This window comes from Astyanax mexicanus, chromosome 9, assembly GCF_023375975.1.
Source record: "Astyanax mexicanus isolate ESR-SI-001 chromosome 9, AstMex3_surface, whole genome shotgun sequence".
In the NCBI taxonomy this organism is placed as follows: domain Eukaryota; kingdom Metazoa; phylum Chordata; class Actinopteri; order Characiformes; family Acestrorhamphidae; genus Astyanax; species Astyanax mexicanus.
In genome coordinates this window covers 16,729,207-16,750,648 of record NC_064416.1, presented here as the reverse complement: position 1 = coordinate 16,750,648, position 21,442 = coordinate 16,729,207, and the positions used below count along the sequence as shown (strand labels likewise).

Below are 21,442 nucleotides of genomic sequence, written 5' to 3'. Positions count from 1 at the left end.
GCTTGTGTTTAAAGTAATGCAATTAATACAAGTCAAGGTTTTTCTGAGTCAAAAAAAAATATAATGTGCTGTGTTCACACTGGAAGGTGACTTATCACGCAGGTCAGAATGGTTGGTTAGCATGTTGGCTAATCTAGTTACCAACCCACCATAGACACAAACTATCAGCTACTTTTTTCCATACCTTGTTTTCTTTACACTTATATGATACAATTATGTATCATAAAAATAAAAAAGTGTAATTGGTAAATTTTGTACCGCAATGTTGAGAATAGGACAATGATGCCAGTAGGTATTACATTTCAGAGAGGTGAACATTGGGACTGCTGTGCCAACGAATGGTCCAAAGACTTTTTGGACTAATTGAGTTAAAAAAAATGCGTCAAAGAGTCATCATTTCTTTTCATAAAGTTGTCAAAATGTCATCCTCTAGTCACTTTAGTCACTCTGTTGCCATGTTGTTAGTCACTAAATCACAGCTATAAATCCTGTTTTTTTTACAGAGAAAAAAGACTGGTGGTTTGTTGCTCTGTTGTCTGCTATTATGAACACAGTATTACAGCATAATAAAGTAGATTTAGGTTATAAAAATGTATCCCAAGCTTTGAGTATCCCAAGGAGTACTGTACAATCCAAAAATGGGAAAATGATTCTACAACTCTAACATACCAAGACAAGCCATCCACCTATACTGATAGATCGAGCAAGGAGGGGACTGGTCAGAGAAGCAGCCCAGAGTCCCATGGTCACTCTGGAGGAACTGCAGAAATCACAGCTTCCAGCCACATATTGCAATTGTATGTCTGTTTTGCTGCAATCTTAATGCACAGTTGTATGGTCTGCAGCTATGACATTGGAGTTCTGATTTACCATCCTGGTTTTGATTATTATGCATCCATACAATGCCCAAAATAGAATTCTATCAGAATTGTCCAACTTTTTTTTTTTTTGTGATCAACTTTTTATTTGTTATACAAACATTTTTAATAGCAGGGGTGGGGAAAGGATGGGGAAAGGGGAGCAGGCAACCACATACAGTAAGTTGAACACAGACACTATAAAAATCCAAGATGAAAGTACTACTAAAGAGCCATCAAATAAGAAAATGTGAAACAAATAATTCAAAGAGCTACACAATCCTGGATAGACTAACTGTAGAAAATTTTGCTTTGTTAATTTTAGCTGTTAAATATTCCATTCTAACTATATTTTGTAAGCTAGAGATCCAGAAATTCATAACTGAAAGCTGAGGAGAAATCCAAAGTTGCAGGATCGTTTTCTTGGCGGCTGTAAAACCCGCAAATAGCATCTTTCTTTTTATTAAAGATAACTGAAGGTCTGAATCATCATTTAAGAACTATCCAACTTAATGTCATTAAAGACATTATTAATACACATGCATTTGTTTTCAAAACTTGATGTCTTAATTTTATCTGTAAAAAAGGCCTTAAGAGCATATCCATTAACAATGTTTTGGTTTAAAACACATGATGAATTTGTTTTATAGTTTTATATCATCCCTAAAAAAAAAACATTGTAGCACCTTTATTTTAGGTCACCGGATAATCCGCCCTATAACCCTGAAAGCGTATATATTTAGCTTTTAGCTTTCACTCCTACATAATACTGTATATTATCAGAACTCTCCTCCAGGCTTAAACTGATCCACACCCTCTTGGCTTAATGTGAAAAATACTGGTGGTAATGTCAGTCGCAGGCCTGCTGAGTGAACTATTTACTGTATGCCTTTACACACTTACGTAAAGCCCAGTCTCGGAAAGTGCAGTTTGTTTGTGTGTGTGTGAGGGGAAGTTGTATCATTCTCACTCCACGTCCAAATCTGCAACTAAACAGTCAGACAAGCAAAAACAAACAGTCTCATCCTCCCCGGAGAGCCCCAGTCAAATTACAGAGTGGCTAATCACAGGGGATGGAGGTTTATTTGAAGGAGCCGCGGAGAAGAAAAGCAAGAGACGAGAAGTTTGTTTGAAAGTCTAGGCAAGAAAGGAGGTTTTTCCCCAGCTGTAAAAGACGTCTGACTGGTTTAAACCACTTTGTCACAGCCAGTGTGCTGAATTTTTTATTCAAACTGCTAGAAATTGAGAGATATTTAATAATTAATAATACAAATACTAATGAACAGTGTTTACCCTCATTTTGTGTTTAGTATTGACAAATTTAGGCCACTTCTGCCTTTATTCTGCCTTTATTCTTTTTGTTTTTTTAGGTCAAGAAATGATAATCAGAGCTGGGAGCAACATGATAAAGAAGTTTTTCTTTGGAATTCCAGTTGTTTTTGCTCTCTTGTTTAGATTAGATTAGATTGGAATAGATTAAACTTTATTATCATTGAGAAAGCACGAGTAAAAGTGAATAAAATACAGAAACACAGCCTCTAACCAGAAGCATAAAGTAATGTATATACACTCATTTACAAATCAATTACAAGGTTGCAAATATAGACCCAGAAGGAAGTTTCAGATTGCAATGATATTTGGAAGAAAGAGATAAGGATTACCAGGAATGAGAAATTATGAAAATTAGACTGATATGAGCAACTCTTGGTCTTATTTTGCTGAACATTACATACATAAGTAATGTATAATGCATTTTTAATGCATGTGTAATGCATGAGTAAAGAAAAATAGCAAAAATCATGGATATTTATGCAGTTTCTGCAGATTTTGCAGTAGGAGTGTTGGGGTGTCGATTGTGCAGCCAATAGCATTCCATATAATGTATTATCAATCTAGGAAATGTCTGGCAACAAGGCTGACCATGGCATAGTATCTTCCAGTAATGTCTGCAAGGCAAGCTCTTGAAAGGGAAGCAGCGTGTGGATGAGCATTGTCCTGTTGGGATAGTGCACTGGAGTGAACGTTCAGACAGGTAGATGTAGAGCCACTGGTTGCAGGACCTTTTTAAGAAGACGTATGGGTTGTCAAAGTGTTTGTAATGAAGAAGACTAAAAGTGCAAGACTATAATTTGACGTTGTACAAAATCTTCAGGATATGTGATGTAGGTTGTCTCTAAACACTGGTTTGTTGGTTGTTTCCTAGAAGACAAAATGAATCATTGACAGTCTGGCATAACTTCACTCCAAGTTTAATTTCTGTCATTTTATTTTTTTAATTCCTTTTTATACATTTTATTCCTAATTTTAACCAATTTTCTACATAATTTACACGGCCAATTACCCAACCCACTCATTAAGACTCACTCTATTACTAGTGATGCTCCAACGAGGGTAAAGACTAGCACATGCCTCCTCCGATACATGTGAAATCAGCCACCGCTTCTATTCAAACTGCTGTTGATGCAGCATTGCTGAGTAGCATCAGAGTACATTTGGAGGAAAGTGCAGTGACTCGGTTTTGATACAACAGCCTTGTGCTGAGTGACATCACCCTTTGGAGTGATGTTAGGGGAAAGATTGCCATCTACCCACCCACCCAGAAAAAGCAAGGCCAATTGTGCTCTCTCAGGGCTCCGATGCAGCTGATGGCAAGCTGCATAAACAGGATTCGAACAAGCGATCTCCTGATCATAGTAGCATAGTGAGTTTATTGCACTGTGCAATTGCTGCCAGTCATTTCGTGATGACTGGCAGCAACTTCTAAGCCCTGAACCTGCATGCCGTGTTTACAGGGAATCCCATGCCCTCATTGATCTTCTAGATTACAGCAAACACAGCTAGAGCTGGAGCTGGGGATATACCTCAGCGCTCCAGGAGCCCGGAGCTGAAGTAGGTGGGGGGAGGTGGGGTCATAAGGGGCAGGAGATCAGAGGGAGGGGAATGAGAGGAGACAGCATCAGCGGGACAGATTATAACCCCTCAGCCGAACTGCAGGAAACCACAGTGTGCATCCAGAGGCTAATGGCCTCCGCCCTCTGATATGAACGCATCCAACAGATGGCTATAAACACACACGTGCACACATGTGTATATATACTTAATACATTAGCACATGCTCGCACACCCAGCGAGAGGAGATGACTGCACCCTCAGCGCACACACTGATGGGATGATATAGTGCAGATGTGCGTGTGATGACAGGAGAGACTGATACGGCAGCAGACACAGAACAGACGCAGGGCGAGACTTTTAAACACACACACACACACACACACACACAGAGTAGGACGCCCCCTGCCGAGCCTGGCCTGCTTTATCTCCATTCCTTCCGGGTCCCCCGTGGTGTGCATGCCATGAAACACCTCCTCTTATATTTTACAAGTGTCTGTCACTCGTAGCTCACTGAAACACTCCAGCAAGTTCTGTCAAAGCTCTGAACCTTCAGTCATCCCCATGCCTGTGTTTGTCAGCAAAAAAGAAGATGTTCCAGATTCTGTAAGATGTGAAAATTGGAGATATTGTGTTATGTATTGAATCTGATGGAAAGTTCTTGTTGTGTGTCTACCAAAAAAAAAAAAAAATCACATTTTTGCCAAGGTTTTAATAGGTCAGCAACCATTTTTGGGCCCTGTAAACAATTTGTTTTGTAAAGTAGATGCATTGAGAACCTTAGAGAACCATTAAGGTAGAATCACTTTGGGCTCCATAGAGAACCATTCATAACCAATCATATTTGCAATTCTTGTAAAAGAGATGCATCAAGACCTACTGTGAGATCTATAAAGAACCATTTTTGTTAAAAAAAATATGTATAAAGAAGCACTTTGAATCACAAAGTGTTACAAAAAAAGAACCATCCACCATCCAATTAGCAAAAAAAAAAAAAAAAACACTATGTGTTCCAGGGAACCAGCATCAAAGCAATAGTCACCCAAGGCTTAAACAAAGCTTAAAGGTTAACTAAACTCCCTGATTTTTGCTAAATGCACCCTCAGCTTAAATTTGAAAAAGGCAAAAAAAATGGGAGGGGTAGTTTGGGGGGGGGGCACTGGGTGATGTATGGGTTTAGAGGCAGGGCAGGAGGAAGAGCTGACTGGCAGTGTGCTTTTAAAAAAATTAAGCAGGACTTTTTGGTAGGGTTAGTTTGGGAGGGGCACTGGGTGATGTATGGGTTTAGAGGCAGGGCAGGAGGGAGAGCTGGGTGAATTGATTGGCAGTGTGCCTTTAAAAAAATTAAGCAGGACTATTTGGTTGGTATTTTTTTTATTACTTCGAAAGAACACAAGTCAGCTATTAATAGAAAAAAATATATGGTTCAGGGTTACTGGCTTTTTAAAGGATCTGTTACCAATGTATTGGTGCCAGAATCACAGGACACCTTCAGAGGTCTTGTGGAATTCATACCCCAAAGTGACAGATCTGTTTTGTTGGCATGGGGGGGGGGGGGGGTCTATGGTTGATTGGTGTATACAGACTGTAGAATGTAAATGTACAAAGTATATCAAACTGACAGTAATAACACTTTACCGACCCTTCACTCTACCTAATCCACTTCACTTATGTACCACCCACCCACATTTACCCCCTACACATGTTACTGACATGTACATTTACTTCCTTAGACATGAAATATGCAATAAATAAACCTCTCTCTCTCTCTTTCTCTCTACACGCACACACTAAAGTAAATGTTTCACTCTCATAGGTAACACTGACATTCCAGCCTCAGACTACATGCAATCTGATCACATTGAGGATGTACGCCCAGCAAATGTGAACCATGTGTTAGAACAAGTGTTGTTTTGTGTGTGTGTCAGTGTGTATAGCCGCAGCTGTGATGTATAGAAAGTGTAGGATCGTCATCTTCGTAGTTATGCTCCACTGTCAATACCCTGTTATACCCTGTTATATACAGTAATCTGTATGCTTTACTCCATTAATTCTATTTACTCAACAAATGAAAGGCCATTCTGTGTACAGGTATATATTTCAGTTTTGCCCACTTTCACTAATGAGGTTCCGTTCTTTAGTAAGGACATCAACTAAGTAGGGAGATCAGGTGATGTAGAGTTGGAACAAGAACCGCACTCTCTGTGGCTCTTGATGAACTTAACAGACTGAATTGACAAAAGAGTGAAAAACTACCATTTCTTCATGATATGCTTGTTTCTGTTGCAAAAAAAAAGAAACCCCTGTTATGTGAGCACTGTATGACCAGTAATACTGTACATTTAACATTACTAAACTAATGTTACAAGAGGTGTTTTTCTGGTTTAGGTTTCTGGTTATTCTGGTCTTGCTGCATAACCCAAATCTGGTTCAGTTTAAAGTAGTTAAACTTTCACGTCAGGACTTTTTCGAAGTCTATGGAAGAAATCCTTGAAACATAAAACATTATTGTTCATTTAATAATAGCACATTATTCAGGCCTGCTGCAGCACAAAAACATTGACTCTCATCACACATACAAAAAGTATAAAGAGGCTGGATTTCAATCAGCATTGCAGAATTTTTTTTTTGATAATGTTCTAATGCCAAACATGTTTGGGCTTCAAACATTTACAGTAAACAAGCATATTTATATCTATCAAAAATCGAATACTGCAACTCACAAAAGACACAGAAATCATGTGATTTGGTTCTATATTGAAAAATATTGGGTAGACTGTCTTAAAGCTGAGGTTGAATCTCTTGAAGCCAAAAAAACACAGTTGGGTTATGCAACAGGACAACGACTCTGGTCAGAAAATCAAAGCCACGTCTGTTATCATGTACATATTTCCATCCTAGATGTAAATGCACCAACAATTTAATATTTATATTTAGTTAGTTTGTTATTTCTTGCTTTATTGTATATTTTCTGCAACACGACTTGAAGCAAAGAGCAAAGCGATAATTTCATTGTACAAGGAAACTTGTTTCTTATTGTGCACATGACAATAAACTTCTTGAATCTTTGAATGGTTTAAAAAAAGCTAATTTAATATTAGGAAGTGGTCTTTAAATCTAGTAAAGGTTAATATTTCTAATATATCTGGATTAAAGCAGCTCTATCAAGAATTACTGTACTGAGATCCTTGTTTATTCATTGCTTCTTTAGAAATCAAAGGTAGTACAAATTGTAAGAAAGGTTGATTCAGATTTTGTTGGAGACACTGTTTTACTGTCATGGAAAGACTTTCTACTAGATTTTGGGGCATTGCTGTCAAAATATTGGATGATCACCATCCCAAATCATCTTCACCAACTGCCTAACTCATCCCCAACTGTTCTACTACACCACACTCAATGCTGGAGTCATTAGGGATGTTACCAATATACAGATTTGTATGTTTATCTGCCCCAGAGAGATATTATGCATATCATAACAGTGGCTAGACAACTGGTGTATATATATATATATATATATATGTGCTTTTTCACATTTGTTTCAGTAATGGCTCTAACTTAGAGGAATCCATTTTTTTTGATGGTGTGTCCTCAAAGACACTATTTAGACACTTTATTTTAAAGAATATCACATAATTTACCAGTAAAGGCAGAGAAGATAAAAAAAAACAGTTAGTAATGTGTAGGTGGGCTCAGTGTCTGTGGGGTCAGTGCGTGTCTTCATTCTCATTTCACCGTCTGGTGATTCACCTGGATATTATATGTCCCCCTAGATTGCAGAAAATGGATAGTCTAAGTGTGAAATAGAGTCTGTGTGTGTGAGTGTGTGTGAGGGCGTGATGGATTGGTAGTGTAATACAGGCTGATGGTGACAGTGTGAATAGATTAGCCCCTGGGTTAGGCTGTATTAAAGTGCTAGCAGAGCGGTTGATGAATTGCTCTGTGGGATGTGCCACTCGTCCTGCTCTGGCACAAACAGCGGAGGAGCCATCGCAGGCAGCATGGGAACGGCCCCGGGCCCTACACCACAAACCACATCACTGCGAGATCCAGCCAGATAAGAGAGAGAGAAAACACAGAGACGCTGCCTTCTGAATTCCTCTGCTGTGCTGTTTAGAACTTTCTCAGATGACTTCTGCAGTGAGTGTTACACTGAAATGAGATTCTCATCTTAAATATATGCAGAAAGTTTATAGAAAAGGGCTTTGTGTTTTAGGTGATCAGATATGTTTTTGTTTTTGTGATTTTTTTTTTTTTTTTACAAAAATGTTAATGAGCTGAAATACAATATCTGGATTTCTGAAGTTGGTGTGGTGCAATGGATAACACCACCACCTGCTAATGAGCTACCATGTGGGAGACCAGGGTTCAATTCCAGGTCTGGGTGACTGAATGCTGCCCTACACCAATAAGAGTCCTTGGGCAAGACTCCTAACAACACATTGGCCCACCTGTGTAACAGGAATAAACTTGTAAGTTGCTCTGGATATGAGCCTCAACTAAATGCCAGAAATGTAAATGCAATTTAAATGTAAATATTTATAAATATCATCGCTGTCCAAAGAACTTTTTTTAAAGAACTCTATTTTTGTCAAATTTAAGTTTACTGCATAATTTGAACAGAAAATCTGTCCCTCACACTAAAATACTTCAACATTACCTGAAATTGACTCTTTTTACTCTCTCCAGTAAAATTGCTGTTTTTTTTTGTTTTTCATTGGATAGCGACAATATTTACTTCTGACTTTTCTGAATATTGAAACTGCAAAACTCTTTTTTTCTCTTTGGTCACTGTGGTTAAGGTTTGGGTAAGTTTGGTCCGAACCAAGGTCTGTACCAAAGGATCAAAATAGTTGGTCTTATTCTGGGTTCTAGACTAATTGACTATCTTCTGGTTTGTCTGCGGTGTAAGACCACTTTTTTCCACCAAATTTAGATTTCAGCATCAATGACAGGTAGTCGAAAAAGGCTAGCATCACCCATTCAGCAACAGAAAGAAAAGTAGTATGTGCTTACATATTGCATATTACACTGGTGATTTCTGTATCTACTGTAACTGTAGATTCATCCTTATTCATAAACAAAAACAAAAGGAAACATGTTACCATTTCTACTATTCTGCTGCATGACATGTGCACGGGATGCAGATTCTGAGAGGGAGGCAAAAGTTGGCACAACACTTGGAAAGTTTACTCAACTAACTGACAATATGTTTGTCAGAACTCAAAGCATTGAACATTGAATGTTGGAATTTCATATGGAGTTTCAATAAATGTGTGAAATTTCCCCACAGGTCACATTCTTACTTACAGTAGAGCCTCACCAATTACAAATACAGTAGTAAAAGCAGAAGTGCTATACAGGTTATTAGATCTTTCATGTATTTGTGTCCCATTAAATTAGTACACTGTCCACTTTCTATTTATGCACATCTGGATACTGGATAATAAAATGTGTTGTTATTAACTAATATCTGGGAAAAGGACAAGATTTTGACAGGATTCACCAATAAACATTGGTAAATAACTGTCAAACCAGTGATTGTTAAACTCCAAAGCCTTAAGAAAACTGTTGTGGGAACATTTTTAAATTATGTACAGTTTTCTGAGAGATAATCTAGAACAGTTTCTACACAGAGACACTTTCCAACATTTATTTTCCCTTAGAATTTATTTAGTGAAAAGATCACCTTACCAACTGTGTGTTAAGCATGGGTTTTAAAAAGTCGTGTTACAGCCAGTGGCATTGACCATATTATACTGCACTGGTGGAGGAAAGAACAGATGGATGCAGATGTTGAACCTTCTGTTAAAAGTTTGTTAGCTGAGAAAGGATATGTTTTACAGCAAGATAATGATAATGAGCACCTGAAGAGGCACACACTTAAGCTTTTGTGATGACGAACATAGAATCTCTGTAAACTCTTTACTGACAAGATAAGGAGACTTTTTTTATTAAACACTTTACAGATGCTTATACAGTATCTTTGTCTGTTGTAATGGATACAGTAATGTACAGGGGTTGGACAATGAAACTGAAACACCTGACATTTTAGTGTGAGAGGTTTCCTGGCTAAATTGGAGCAGTCTGCTGGCCAATCTTCATTAATTGCACATTGCACCAGTAAGAGCAGAGTGTGAAGGTTCAATTAGCAGGGTAAGAGCACAGTTTTGCTCTAAATATTGCAATGCACACTATAACATTATGGATGACATACCAGAGTTCAAAAGAGGACAAATTGTTGGTGCATGTCTTGCTGGCGCATCTGTGACCAAGACAGCAAGTCTTTGTGATGCATCAAGAGCCACGGTATCCAAGGTGATGTCAGCATACCACCAAGAATGACCAACCACATCCAACAGGATTAACTGTGGACGCAAGAGGAAGCTGTCTGAAAGGGATGTTCGGGTGCTAACCCGGATTGTATCCAAAAAAACAAAAAACCACGGCTGATCAAATGACGGCAGAATTCAATGTGCACCTCAACTCTCCTGTTTCCACCAGAACTGTCCTACAGGACAATAAATTATTGTTGTCTAAAACCAGGTGTTTCAGTTTCATTGTCCAACCCCTGTACATGGTTTTTTACTGTCTTGCTGAAAAAAATAAAATTCAAAAGTTTTCATTTTTCATGTCATTTGTGTTTCAGCAGGATAAAGTGTTTCGTCTGGAGTCTGAACACATTGAGAGCGGCAGAGGCAAATCTCCCTTCCATCCCAACAGCCCCACAATCTCCACTGTGTCCAGTAAGCATTCACAAACACTGACATGCAAACTCTCTCTCTCTCTCTCTCTCTCTCTCCTCTCAGTCGATCTCCTTTCAAAGTGTGTGTGTGTGTGTGTGTGTGTGTGTGTGTGTGTGAGTTGGCTTTTGTTCCACAAAGAGAGCTGTGTGTTTGCAGCCTCAGGCAGTCGGTATGAACGCTATTCAGCTATTCAGGATCTCCACCTCCCCTGACTGACTCACAGAACACTTCAAGTCAAATCCATCAGCTCACTCAATCAGACCGCCCAGATTAAGACAGGGATTTGAGTGATTTAGCAGCGAGAATTGAAGTGTGGGCTGACTTTTGAGCAGCTTCTCTTCTCTTCTCTCCTCTACAGACAGTTAGAAAGGCCTTTTCTGGATCATTAATCCTGTGGCTCTCAGCAGACTTAAGCCTTTAGACCTGTATCATTTACTCTCTTACTCTGCTGATTCAGATACTAAATTAATAGTTCTAATGATGTGTTGTTGTGATGGTTCTGTCCTGATACAGTTTCTGATTGACTCAGAGAAAAAAGGGGAAATGATTATTGTTTTCAATAGTTGTTCTTCAGCTGCCACCTAGTGGCATATTAGAGAACAACACATCAACACCGTGGAGTGTACAGTAATTAACTCACCCTACATTGGGCATCATTTATCAAACATCTTAAAATAAGATAATTGATCTGATCAGCTTTCATTAAATGCCTAATATGGGCCATTGTTTAGAACATCAAATAAAGATTTAAACCAAATACTGTAATAGAACAAGTACCAAGAATCATTTTTCAAGTTATGTAACTTTATGTTTTTTCTTTATTTTTGTCAACAGGAGGGCAGCTGTTTGTAGGTCTGTACACTGATTACTGGGAGAATGATGCAGCGCTGTATCGCCTAGGCAATCACGGCTACACCAGAACTGAAGTGGGTGATCGGGAGCAGCTAAATGGTGAGAAAAAAAACAATGCTAAATACAGCACTTGAACTTTAATTGTACAATAAAAGTGGTAAAATATGTATAAAACTCTCACAGATGTGAGATTTTTCAACACCGGAAGTTGAAAGTAAGACATTTTATCATTGAACATGCGAAAAACCCAATTAGTAACTGATGGCAGCAACACATCTAAAAAAAATGTTGGGGTGGTGCAATAAAAGGCTTTAAAAGTAAATAGTACTAAAAAAAATAATTGAAAGCAACTTGAACCTTACTCAAATGACTGGGTATAAAAAGAGATTGTTAACGAAGCAAAGTCTCTCCGAAGCAAATATGGGAAGATGTTCATCAATCAGGAAAAAAACTGTGTCAAACAACTGTAGAACATTTTTTAAAACATGTTCTTCTATGTAACATTCCCAAGCAATGCCAACAATCAATACTAGATGCTGGTGATCTTTAGGCCCTCAGATGGCACTGCATTAAAAACAGGTAGTAACACTGCTAGAAATCTATATAATCCACAAATCCATATTAAGCTGTATCTCACAAAAAAGCCACATGTCAATGCAATGCAGATGTGCTACCATCTTCTATAGGAAACCTATGCACATAGGAAACTATAGGTAGTAAAGGGAAGTATAGGGAATAATAATATAGGGTAGTATATGGAGTATAAGGAAGTGCAGGGAATATAGGGTAAAATCAGGAGTACTGATATTAAAGGCAGTACAGCAGTAATATAGAGCATGGAATATAGGGGGTATGGATAGTAAAAAATAGTATAGGTCACTATAGGTTGTATAGCATAGTGTGAGGAAGTATAGGGAAGTATATTAACATGGGGTAATATCAGGAATACTGGGTATTGCAGACAGTACAGCAGTAATATATGGAATATACGGGAGTATGGGGAGTAAAAAGTAGTATAGGAACCTACGTTGTATAGGGTAGTAAAGGGAAGTAAGTGTAGAGTAATATAGGGACTATAAGGTAGTACAGGTAATACACAGTAGGGTAATATTAGGACTATTGAATAAGATAGGCAGTACAGCAGTAATGTATGGAATATAGGGGGTATGGGGAAGAAAAGGTAGTATATGAAATTATAGGTAGTATAGGGTAGTAAAGGAAATTATAGGGAAGGATTATAAGGTAGTACAGGTAATATGCAGTAGGGTAATATCAGGAGTACTGGGTTTTGCAGGCAGTACAACAGAAATATATGGACTATAGAGGGGTATGGGAAATGAAAACTAGTATCAGAAACTATAGGTAGTATAGGGTAGCAAAGAGAAATATAGGGATGTATAGGATAGGGTACTATGAAGTGAATAAGGTAGTACAGTTAATATAGGGACATATCAGGAGTACTGAGTGTTGTAGGCAGTACAGCAGAAATATATGGAATATAGGAGAGTTTGGGGAGTAAATACTAGTATAAGAAACTATGGGTAGTATATGGTAGTGAGGAAACATTTGGCGTATCAACAGTTCATTGTAAATGTAACTGTCAAGCATATGCTGTGCTTGGAAATTGCATACTTAATGAAATATTATGGTTCCAGCTTTAAATTGGATTTAACATTAAGCCAAAATTGAACATTAATCACATTCATTTTAAAGCAAAACCATGTAATCCTAATTCTGACTCAATATTCAACCATTTAAATTAAACTGTGCTAGTTATAGTAGAGAAAACTCTAAACCCGAAAAGTAACCCAGTGCCATAAATGAGAGGACCCCAGCTCTGAAGATGTGCCTTTAATTCTGAGTGGTCAAGACCCTAATTTAACCCAGCTGACCTTGTAGATAAGGCAAGTCTTTGGAACTATCTGATTATTACAGGCAGGTGTGGTGGATTAGGCATGGAGCTGGACTCTGCAGGAGGCTGCATCTCCTGAAGCTCAGTTGGGCAACTCCTGTCATAGAAGAACACACCATGCTACGCTACGCTGAGCAAAACCAGCTCCCTCAGCCCCACAGATCTTAAGAGCAGGAGAGTGCACACAGTATTAAATCACCTCCAGTCATCAATCAACATTACTGCTCAGGTCAGAAGCTGATTGAGTTAGGGTCCGTTCTGAGCACAGTGCAGGGGGGCAGCAGTGTCATGCTGGGAGTTTATTTAGTGGTCAGCTCCAAATATATAAACCTCCCTTATTTTTTTTACTGCCGCACAGTAGCCTAGAGCTTTAGCAGAGTGCACTTGAGCTGAGATGATAATACCTTTACCATCTGAAACTCAGGAATGCAGGGAAAATATATTTTATAGTACCAGGAATTTATAGTGGCAGCTTTATACTTATGTTACTGAGGTCCTGCTAACAGTTGCGCTACCTATTCTTAATTCTTTACTCAAAACTCTATGTCCTGCGCTATTCCAACAGGATAATGCTCGTCCACATAGTGCTGTACTTCTAAGAGCATGTCTTAAAGACATAGATACTATATCATGGCCAACCACATCACCAAACCTATTCACACTTGAAAATTTGTGGTATCTTAGTGGATGTTTTATTAACACCATTAGGAACCTCTACAATCCCATATCAAAATTATTTTTGCAACAATTTCTTCCACAATTCAGTGTATATAGATATAGATATAATATATATCCAAACCATCATTGATTATGGAAACTTCACAATAGATCTCAAGCAGCTTGGACATTATGACGCTTCATTTTTTCTTCCAGACTCTGGTCCCTTGATTTCCAAATGAAATGCAAAATTTACTGATGATCAGTGATGGTTTGGAGAGCCATGTCATCTGCTGGTGTTGATCCTCTGTGTTTTATCAACTCCAAAGTCAATGCAGTGTTTTTTTCTTTTTTCAGAAAATTATACAGCACTTCATGCTTCCCTCTGCTGACAACTTTAATTGAGCTGCAGATTTCATTTTCCAGCAGGACCTGGCACACTGCCCACACTGCCAAAAGTACCAATTGGTCTTATATAATATTCAAATTTTCTAAAACACTGATGTTCAGGATTTTATTGGCTGTTAACCATAATCATCAACAATAAAAGAGACAAACGCTTAAAATGTATCACTCTGTGTGGAATACATCTATATAACATGAGTTTCACATTTTAATTTTTTGAGATGCACCTGTAGATATAATATATCTATTTTTTGTATACCTGTCTGCCTGTCTGTCCTTAAATGCATACATGTGTCTACCACATCAAGACAGTATGTGTGTCTTAGCATAAAGAAGCATAGTCAGTACCTGCAGGGGGGGCTGTTGTAGCCTAAGCCCCCTACTGTTTGGCCATTAATCATACAGGCAGACAGAAAGGCATCTGTGACAGGCACCATCCATCTATGCCCACTCTGCCTCACACACACCCATTCAAAGCCATTCAGACCTGGTCAAACACAGGCAAACACATTCAAAAGCAGACCCACTGAGGCCCACCACTCTGTCATACACCAATGCAAAAACAGAGGCCTCGCAGCTCCATGGAAATCACTATCCTGTGTGTACATGTGTGGGGGTGTGTGCAAAACATTTAAACCGAGGCCAAGGCCTGCAAATATTCTAAAAAGGTGTTAACTGAGTGTTAAGTGTTTTCAGTCTGGGCTGCAACAGTGAGATGCTAATAACTGCTTCCCACACACTGTCAGAAGAAGATCAGAGCTTCACACCCTCTGGCTAAGACGCACCATCACTGATGTTCCAAAAAAAGGCAAGAAAGAGCATTAGTAGATTTAGTGCATAGTCATTTAGATAGATGGTATAATTTAATTAAATGTACTGTATATAACTCTATAAATGCTTACTGACAAAATAATGCATTAATAAGGAGTTGATGGAATCACATAAACTTTATAAATGTGAGTATATACTAGTGCTTCTCAAAAAAAAATTAAATATCATTAACAAAATTATTTTATTCGGTTATTTAGTTAAAAATGTGAAACTCATATTATATAGATGTATTGCACACAGAGTGATTGATTCTAAGCATCTATTTCTTTTATTTGATGATTATGGCTTACAGCCAATGAAAACCCAAAAATCATTGTCCCAGGAAATTAGAATATTATATAAGACCAATTGGTACTTTTGGCAGTGTGGACAGTGTGCCAAGTCCTGCTGGAAAATGAAATCTGCATCTCCATAAAAGTTGTCAGTAGCAAAGGGAAGCATGACATGCTGTAAGATTTTCTAGGAAAACTCTGAACTGACTGTGGACTTGATTTAACACAGTGGACCAACACCAGCAGATGACAAATGATTCTCCAAACCATCACTGACCATCAGTAACTTCTGCATTTCATTTGGAAATCAAGGGAGCAGAGTCTGGAGGAAGAGTTGAGGGACACACAGTTCAAGCTGCTTGAGGTCTTGTATGAAGTTTCCACAATCAGTGATGGTTTGGAGAGACATGTCATAGTATATAATAGCATGCAGCACTTAGTATCGTCACGTCTTTATGCTTGAATGTTTCCTCAGAGCCCAAATTTGTAGGATCTGTGGCGATCCCTGATAATGACGACCCTGCAGACGACAAAGTCTACTTCTTCTTCACTGAGAGAGTGCCCAACACAGAAGGTGGACATAAAGCAGTGTACAGCAGAGTGGCCAGGGTGTGCGCTGTGAGTATCACATATTTGTCATGAGATGTAAAATTAAAGTATGGGACATTCCAGGATTTTGGTACATTTCAGGGGTGGTCACTTCTGAAAATTTGATCTTCAATTTGATCATTTTTAATCATATATTTATTAAATACAGGTAATAGACTATCAAAAAGTTTGATTCGTCAAGCTCAGGTATCAAAGCAGTTTTTTTTTTATTAGATTATGCAATATATTTGGTAACTTACAGTAACAGGGTTGCGAGTAACAGGGTTGCAAATCTAGGCTAAGTTGTGGTTTACCCCAGGAACAGATGCTAACTGTAAAATGTTCACTGAGTGACACACACAAACATATTTGGAAAAAAAACTTGAAAATTGTTAGAGCACTTCTCCACTCTTGGTTTTGCCATGTGGGCAGAAAATGTCCCTGTGATGTAACTTCCTTTGTGCCTGTAGACCAATATTTTTAACTCTTTCTCTGCCAGGTAAAATTCCTTATGGTAACAGGGTTGCGCGCATGTTGTGGGACACAACTTAATAGCATAAAAACTGTAACATGCAATACAATGTAGACCAAAGTTTTTTCAAAAGTAAAGGAGATGCATATCAACAATATACAAGAGGAAGTCATTTATTTAGAGCTTATTTTAATTGTTAAATTTGCCAAAGGAGTTGGTCACCCAATGTGTGGGACAAGAGAAAACGGACATTTTTTGAGGTGGTCCAAAGGTATTCGGTCTTTTGAATAATATCTAAGGAGCTTATTGTTCCACCAAATTGTACAGTTTGTCTTATAACAAGTACATTTTTCACAAAAAAATAGTCATTTAGATATTTTGGATACGTACATTTGAAATTTAAATGGTGGGACAGGAAATGTACCAAAATCCTGGAATGTCCCGTATACTATAGTTTCTGAAGATTGAGATTGAGAGATTTCTTTTGAGTAAATAAAAGCATATCTGATTGAATGTGTTAAAGATGATACCTATTATTTAGGGGAGACAAATAATACAGTCATTTGTCTGTTAATGAGAGGATGGACGTAAGCACAGGTATAATTTAATTAACAAAACATCAGAAAGTACTGGACCCACAGTGGACAGTACAGTGCAGTGCAGTGCAGTTGGTGGTAATGATTACGACTGGTGGTGTCTGGCTTAAATTGACCATTCGAACGAACAAAAGTGACTCAAGCAAAAATCACATCCACATTCAATGCAGGATATGTGTTTAAACAGTTAAAATGATCTGTTCTCTTAGAATGACCAGGGTGGTCAGCGGATGCTGGTGAACAAGTGGAGCTCCTTCCTGAAGGCTCGTTTGATCTGCTCCGTGGCAGGACCTAATGGCATTGACACACACTTTGATGAGCTGGGTAAGAAGGGTTATATTTTGTGGCAGTTTCTCACTTCCAGTCTTCTTTTCTCTATCCTGTTCTCTACGCTTATGCAACACTTTTCTTTCTGCCTTTTTGCTTTTCCCTCCATTTGAACGACAGGTGGCTATCTTGTCTCCTTTAACATTTCGGTGAATTTCTGAAATCATTCTTCCAAACTGCTTCGACACATTATTCCACACAGCGCGAGTCTGAGAATGCAGCCTGTAAAATATGCCAATTGTTAAGATCCATTATAGACGGCTTGAGCCCAAGGCAGCGAGCACGCTAGAAATATCGGCTCGCATTTAGAAGAAATCACAGTTGGTGTTTTTGCGAGTGTGTCTATATGGAAAGCTGGATTATTGCCAGAGGTAACATGTGGCTACATGATTGGCTTGATAAAAGCAGAGGAACCTCATCAGCATGCAGAAAGTGAGCTAGAGGAAAAGCAGTGCTGCTCCCGAGCGAGAAACACTCCTTCATTGCAGGCTTGCAGTAGCAGCTATAGTTACGCAGCCTTTCAGATTGTATATTCATATTGTAGCCCTGCTGGGCTGTGGAAAATCAAACACATGGCAAATGTGTCCCACCTGTAGTGATGTATGAATAGAAGCAAAATCCTCTCAGCACAGAGTACAGTCTCTCTGATGGATGTTCAACACAATAGACCTGCATATTATGGCATATCACTACAGAGCTTTGTGAAACAGTAACTTCGCTGAAGTAGAAAATACTTTTTACCTTTGTTATTTTTATTCATTGTAGACTTTTTTTTTCTACTGATCTGGTTTGATAGAGCAAAACACAATTTAATTCATTTGGTCCAAGCTGAGATCTGAGCAAGTTTCAGAATACAATACCAGTTAATAGTTTGAATACACATTCAAGACTTACAAACTATGAAGGAACACATATGCAGTTAGGTAGTTTTGGGAGGAGTTAATAAGAGATCAGCACCTCTTTGATTTTTGATTTCTTTAATATGAATCTACAATGTAGAAAATAATAAAAAATAATAGGAAAAAACATTAAATAAGAAGGAGTGTGTCAAAACCTGTCCCACCAATACCCAGTATCTCCATTTTTTCTGTCTTTTGATAATTGACCAAATGTGAATCTTGCAACATGTCATGAATAATTGGCCAACAGAAATACTTTTAATGAAATAGCATAAGATTTAGTGTACCTTAGGTCCAACAGCCCATTAATATCAGCTGATAATACCTGATGAAGAAATAATACAAATACTAATTCATACATGCAGCACATGTACAGAACAGTACATGCAAGTTAAAGTGAGTCAGTGTTAAACTGTCAGTGTTTTCATATATATAGTTAATTGTAGCACTGTGATACAACTTACCCCATCATGAAGGTCTTATTTTCTATCTAGCTCTCGCAGTGAGTTATACATGTGCTTTAAAATGATGTTGTGTTATAAGCACCCAGGCAGTGCATGAAATTATGTAGCTGTAAATTGTGTACATAGGTTCACAGCTAAGAAATCAATAAATAATGATACTAAATAATAATTTTTTTTTGTGTGTGAACAGAGGATGTGTTTGTGCTGAAGAAGAAGGATGAGAAGAATCCTGAAATCTTTGGCTTGTTCAGCACGACCAGGTTAGTCCAAAATAATAGTGATATAATGGTGAACCATCAGATTTGGGGAAATAAGTTTTGTATCATTTCACATATCATTCGCATATCGTTTTTTTTTTTTTTTATGGAACTGAATAAGAACCATTGGGTATTCTATTCTTTAAACCTGGACCTTGCATCCAGTTTTAGGATTCCTGGGTTTTGAAATCAATGGAAATATGAACTACAGAACAGCTGATGTACCTGATTGGTCACCTGATAGTTTAGGAACAGACTTGGTTAAAGGTCCAGGTTTAATGTCATTGGTTCAATGGCATTGATCAAAGAATATTTTGAGGGCAACAGTCAAAAAACAATCTAAAAGTATGAAGACTGCCCATTTAAAATGGTTAAAATTACAAGAGTAGACTGTTAATTTAAGTATTTCCTGATATTTTATATATAAAAACACAATGTGATACATAAACTCTCTGTTTTTAATAGCTTTTAGTGGCTGTAGTAGTTTTTACAACAAGAAAATATGAAAAAAATATGAAATTTCATCTGAATTAAAGTCTGGTTGAGTCTGGTAGCCACCAGTTGAGAATGCTAACCACCAGTTACTGTATATTAAGCCAACAAGATCTATTTCCCTCCAGCGTAATCTGTTTTTGAATGAACTACTCCTTTAACACCCCTCTTTCTCCACTTTTCCTCCACAGTGCTGTGTTTAAAGGTTATGCGGTGTGTATGTACAGCATGGAGGAAATCCGTGCAGTATTTAACGGCCCATTTGCGCACCGAGAGCGCTCGGACCACCACTGGAGTGTGTACGAAGGGAAAGTGCCGTACCCTCGCCCTGGATCTGTGAGTTACACTTTAAAGCGGTCTAACAGCTGTACGCTTTTTTAAAGGTGGCCATTCGTCACAGTGTATCAGGCAGCACTGCGGTGTCATAGCCTGGACCACCCAATGGAAACGGAATACGGTGTTGTTTTTCTCACACTGAGTTTACAGAAAGCTGTCAGAAAGCTGCTCTGTGTTAGATCTCGTCCCCAGAGAGAGGCAGAACTTTGCAGGTCTATTTTCAGAATGATGTGAGCAGCATCAAAGATCTGTGTCAGGTTCTTGCAGTCCCCAAACTTTCTAAAACAGAGGTAAACAGCAAAAAAAAAAAGTACAGGGTTTGAGGCTGTATATTTTTAAAGCCCACAGGTAATACACTGGGGGATTAGGAGCTGTGAGTGTGTGTAAGAGTGTATTCTGACCTTTAAAAAAAGAGACAATTTCAGATCCGTAGCTTAGAAGTTGCAGTTTTCAGCCATTGCTTGCTGTTGCCCATCAAAAATAGTTGCACCCTGAAGAAAGTGTCAGATTGCAATGATACTGGGAAGAAAAATACGTAAAAAAACAATAGAAAAACAGAAACAATAAATAATTACAAGTTGGGACAAATAGGCAACATTTAGTCATATTTATCAAGCTGTTTTGTGTAACACAACATGCCAGACATCTCAACATGGAGTTGTAGAGGTTCTTAATGGAGTTCTGTAACAATCCATCCCATACAGCTTAAAGGGATAGTTCGGTATTTTTGACATGAGTCTGTATGGCATCATCATAACCAGTGTCGTGCATCCACACTGACTTACCCCCCACAGCGTCCTGTGAGCCGAGTTCTTGTCCAGTTTAGGTCAAAGCGAAAGTAGTCCGGCATGTTTGCTGGGGTCAGGAAAATAACTCCTTTTTCTTCCCAAAGCAGTACGTGTTCAAAAGAGTGATTTATTTACATCACAAAAAACTAACCCTGCAAAAGTCACGCCTCGTAAATCACTTGGGTCCTACTTTCTCTCGTTCCATATCAATGCGCGCAGCGCTGCAACCTGACAGCTAGCCTACGTGTTTGGGTTGCTTTGTTTACTTCTCGCCTCGAGAACATATCTGACTACGAGAGTGACGAGGAAAACATTGATCACCGCTCAGAGCCACGGGGATATCTTTATGAACCCGAGTATACAGATGTTGAACTTCGCCAAATGGAATTAGATCGGGCAGAAAGAGAGAGGGTGGACAGAGAAGTGGTGGAAGATGAAACTGGAGCCACTGCTGGAGCTGCGATACCCAGGGTGGCCGACAAATCCTGGTGCACTTGTTTCAAGTGCGAAATAATGCAGACCGAGGTGGAATGCTACTGTTGCCACGAGTGGGACTTAGTTATGCCCGAGATACAAGACCTATCCATTGATGAGGATGTCAGCGGGGCAGCTGCTTGCATCACAAACAACAGTGACTTCCCTGCACTCCTGAATGCTGGTGTGTTGAGAACTTTTTTTACGCTATGAGCGAATGCTGTAGAGAACATTGGTAGGCTACAGTTTTATTTACCTGGGGTGCAGGGACAGCAGATTTCTTCAGAATCCGTTTCTTCATCTGTCGTTGTGCAGGACATGTGGATAA

At 38.5% G+C, this 21,442-nt stretch overlaps 1 protein-coding gene across 2 annotated transcripts in view; it reads left to right on the top strand.

Moving 5' to 3' along the window:
* The window catches only part of sema3e (sema domain, immunoglobulin domain (Ig), short basic domain, secreted, (semaphorin) 3E), a 71,593-nt gene that overhangs the window by 38,053 nt on the left and 12,098 nt on the right, over positions 1 to 21,442 (top strand). Inside the window, exons 5-10 of one of the 2 annotated variants that reach the window (XM_022679581.2) lie at positions 10,399 to 10,492; positions 11,327 to 11,443; positions 15,897 to 16,039; positions 17,287 to 17,401; positions 18,958 to 19,027; positions 19,708 to 19,852. In XM_022679581.2, coding sequence (XP_022535302.1) covers positions 10,399 to 10,492; positions 11,327 to 11,443; positions 15,897 to 16,039; positions 17,287 to 17,401; positions 18,958 to 19,027; positions 19,708 to 19,852 — 684 coding nt within the window. Of the gene's footprint in view, positions 1 to 10,395; positions 10,493 to 11,326; positions 11,444 to 15,896; positions 16,040 to 17,286; positions 17,402 to 18,957; positions 19,028 to 19,707; positions 19,853 to 21,442 lie in introns of both variants that reach the window. The other variant, XM_022679580.2, reaches the window with a different exon arrangement.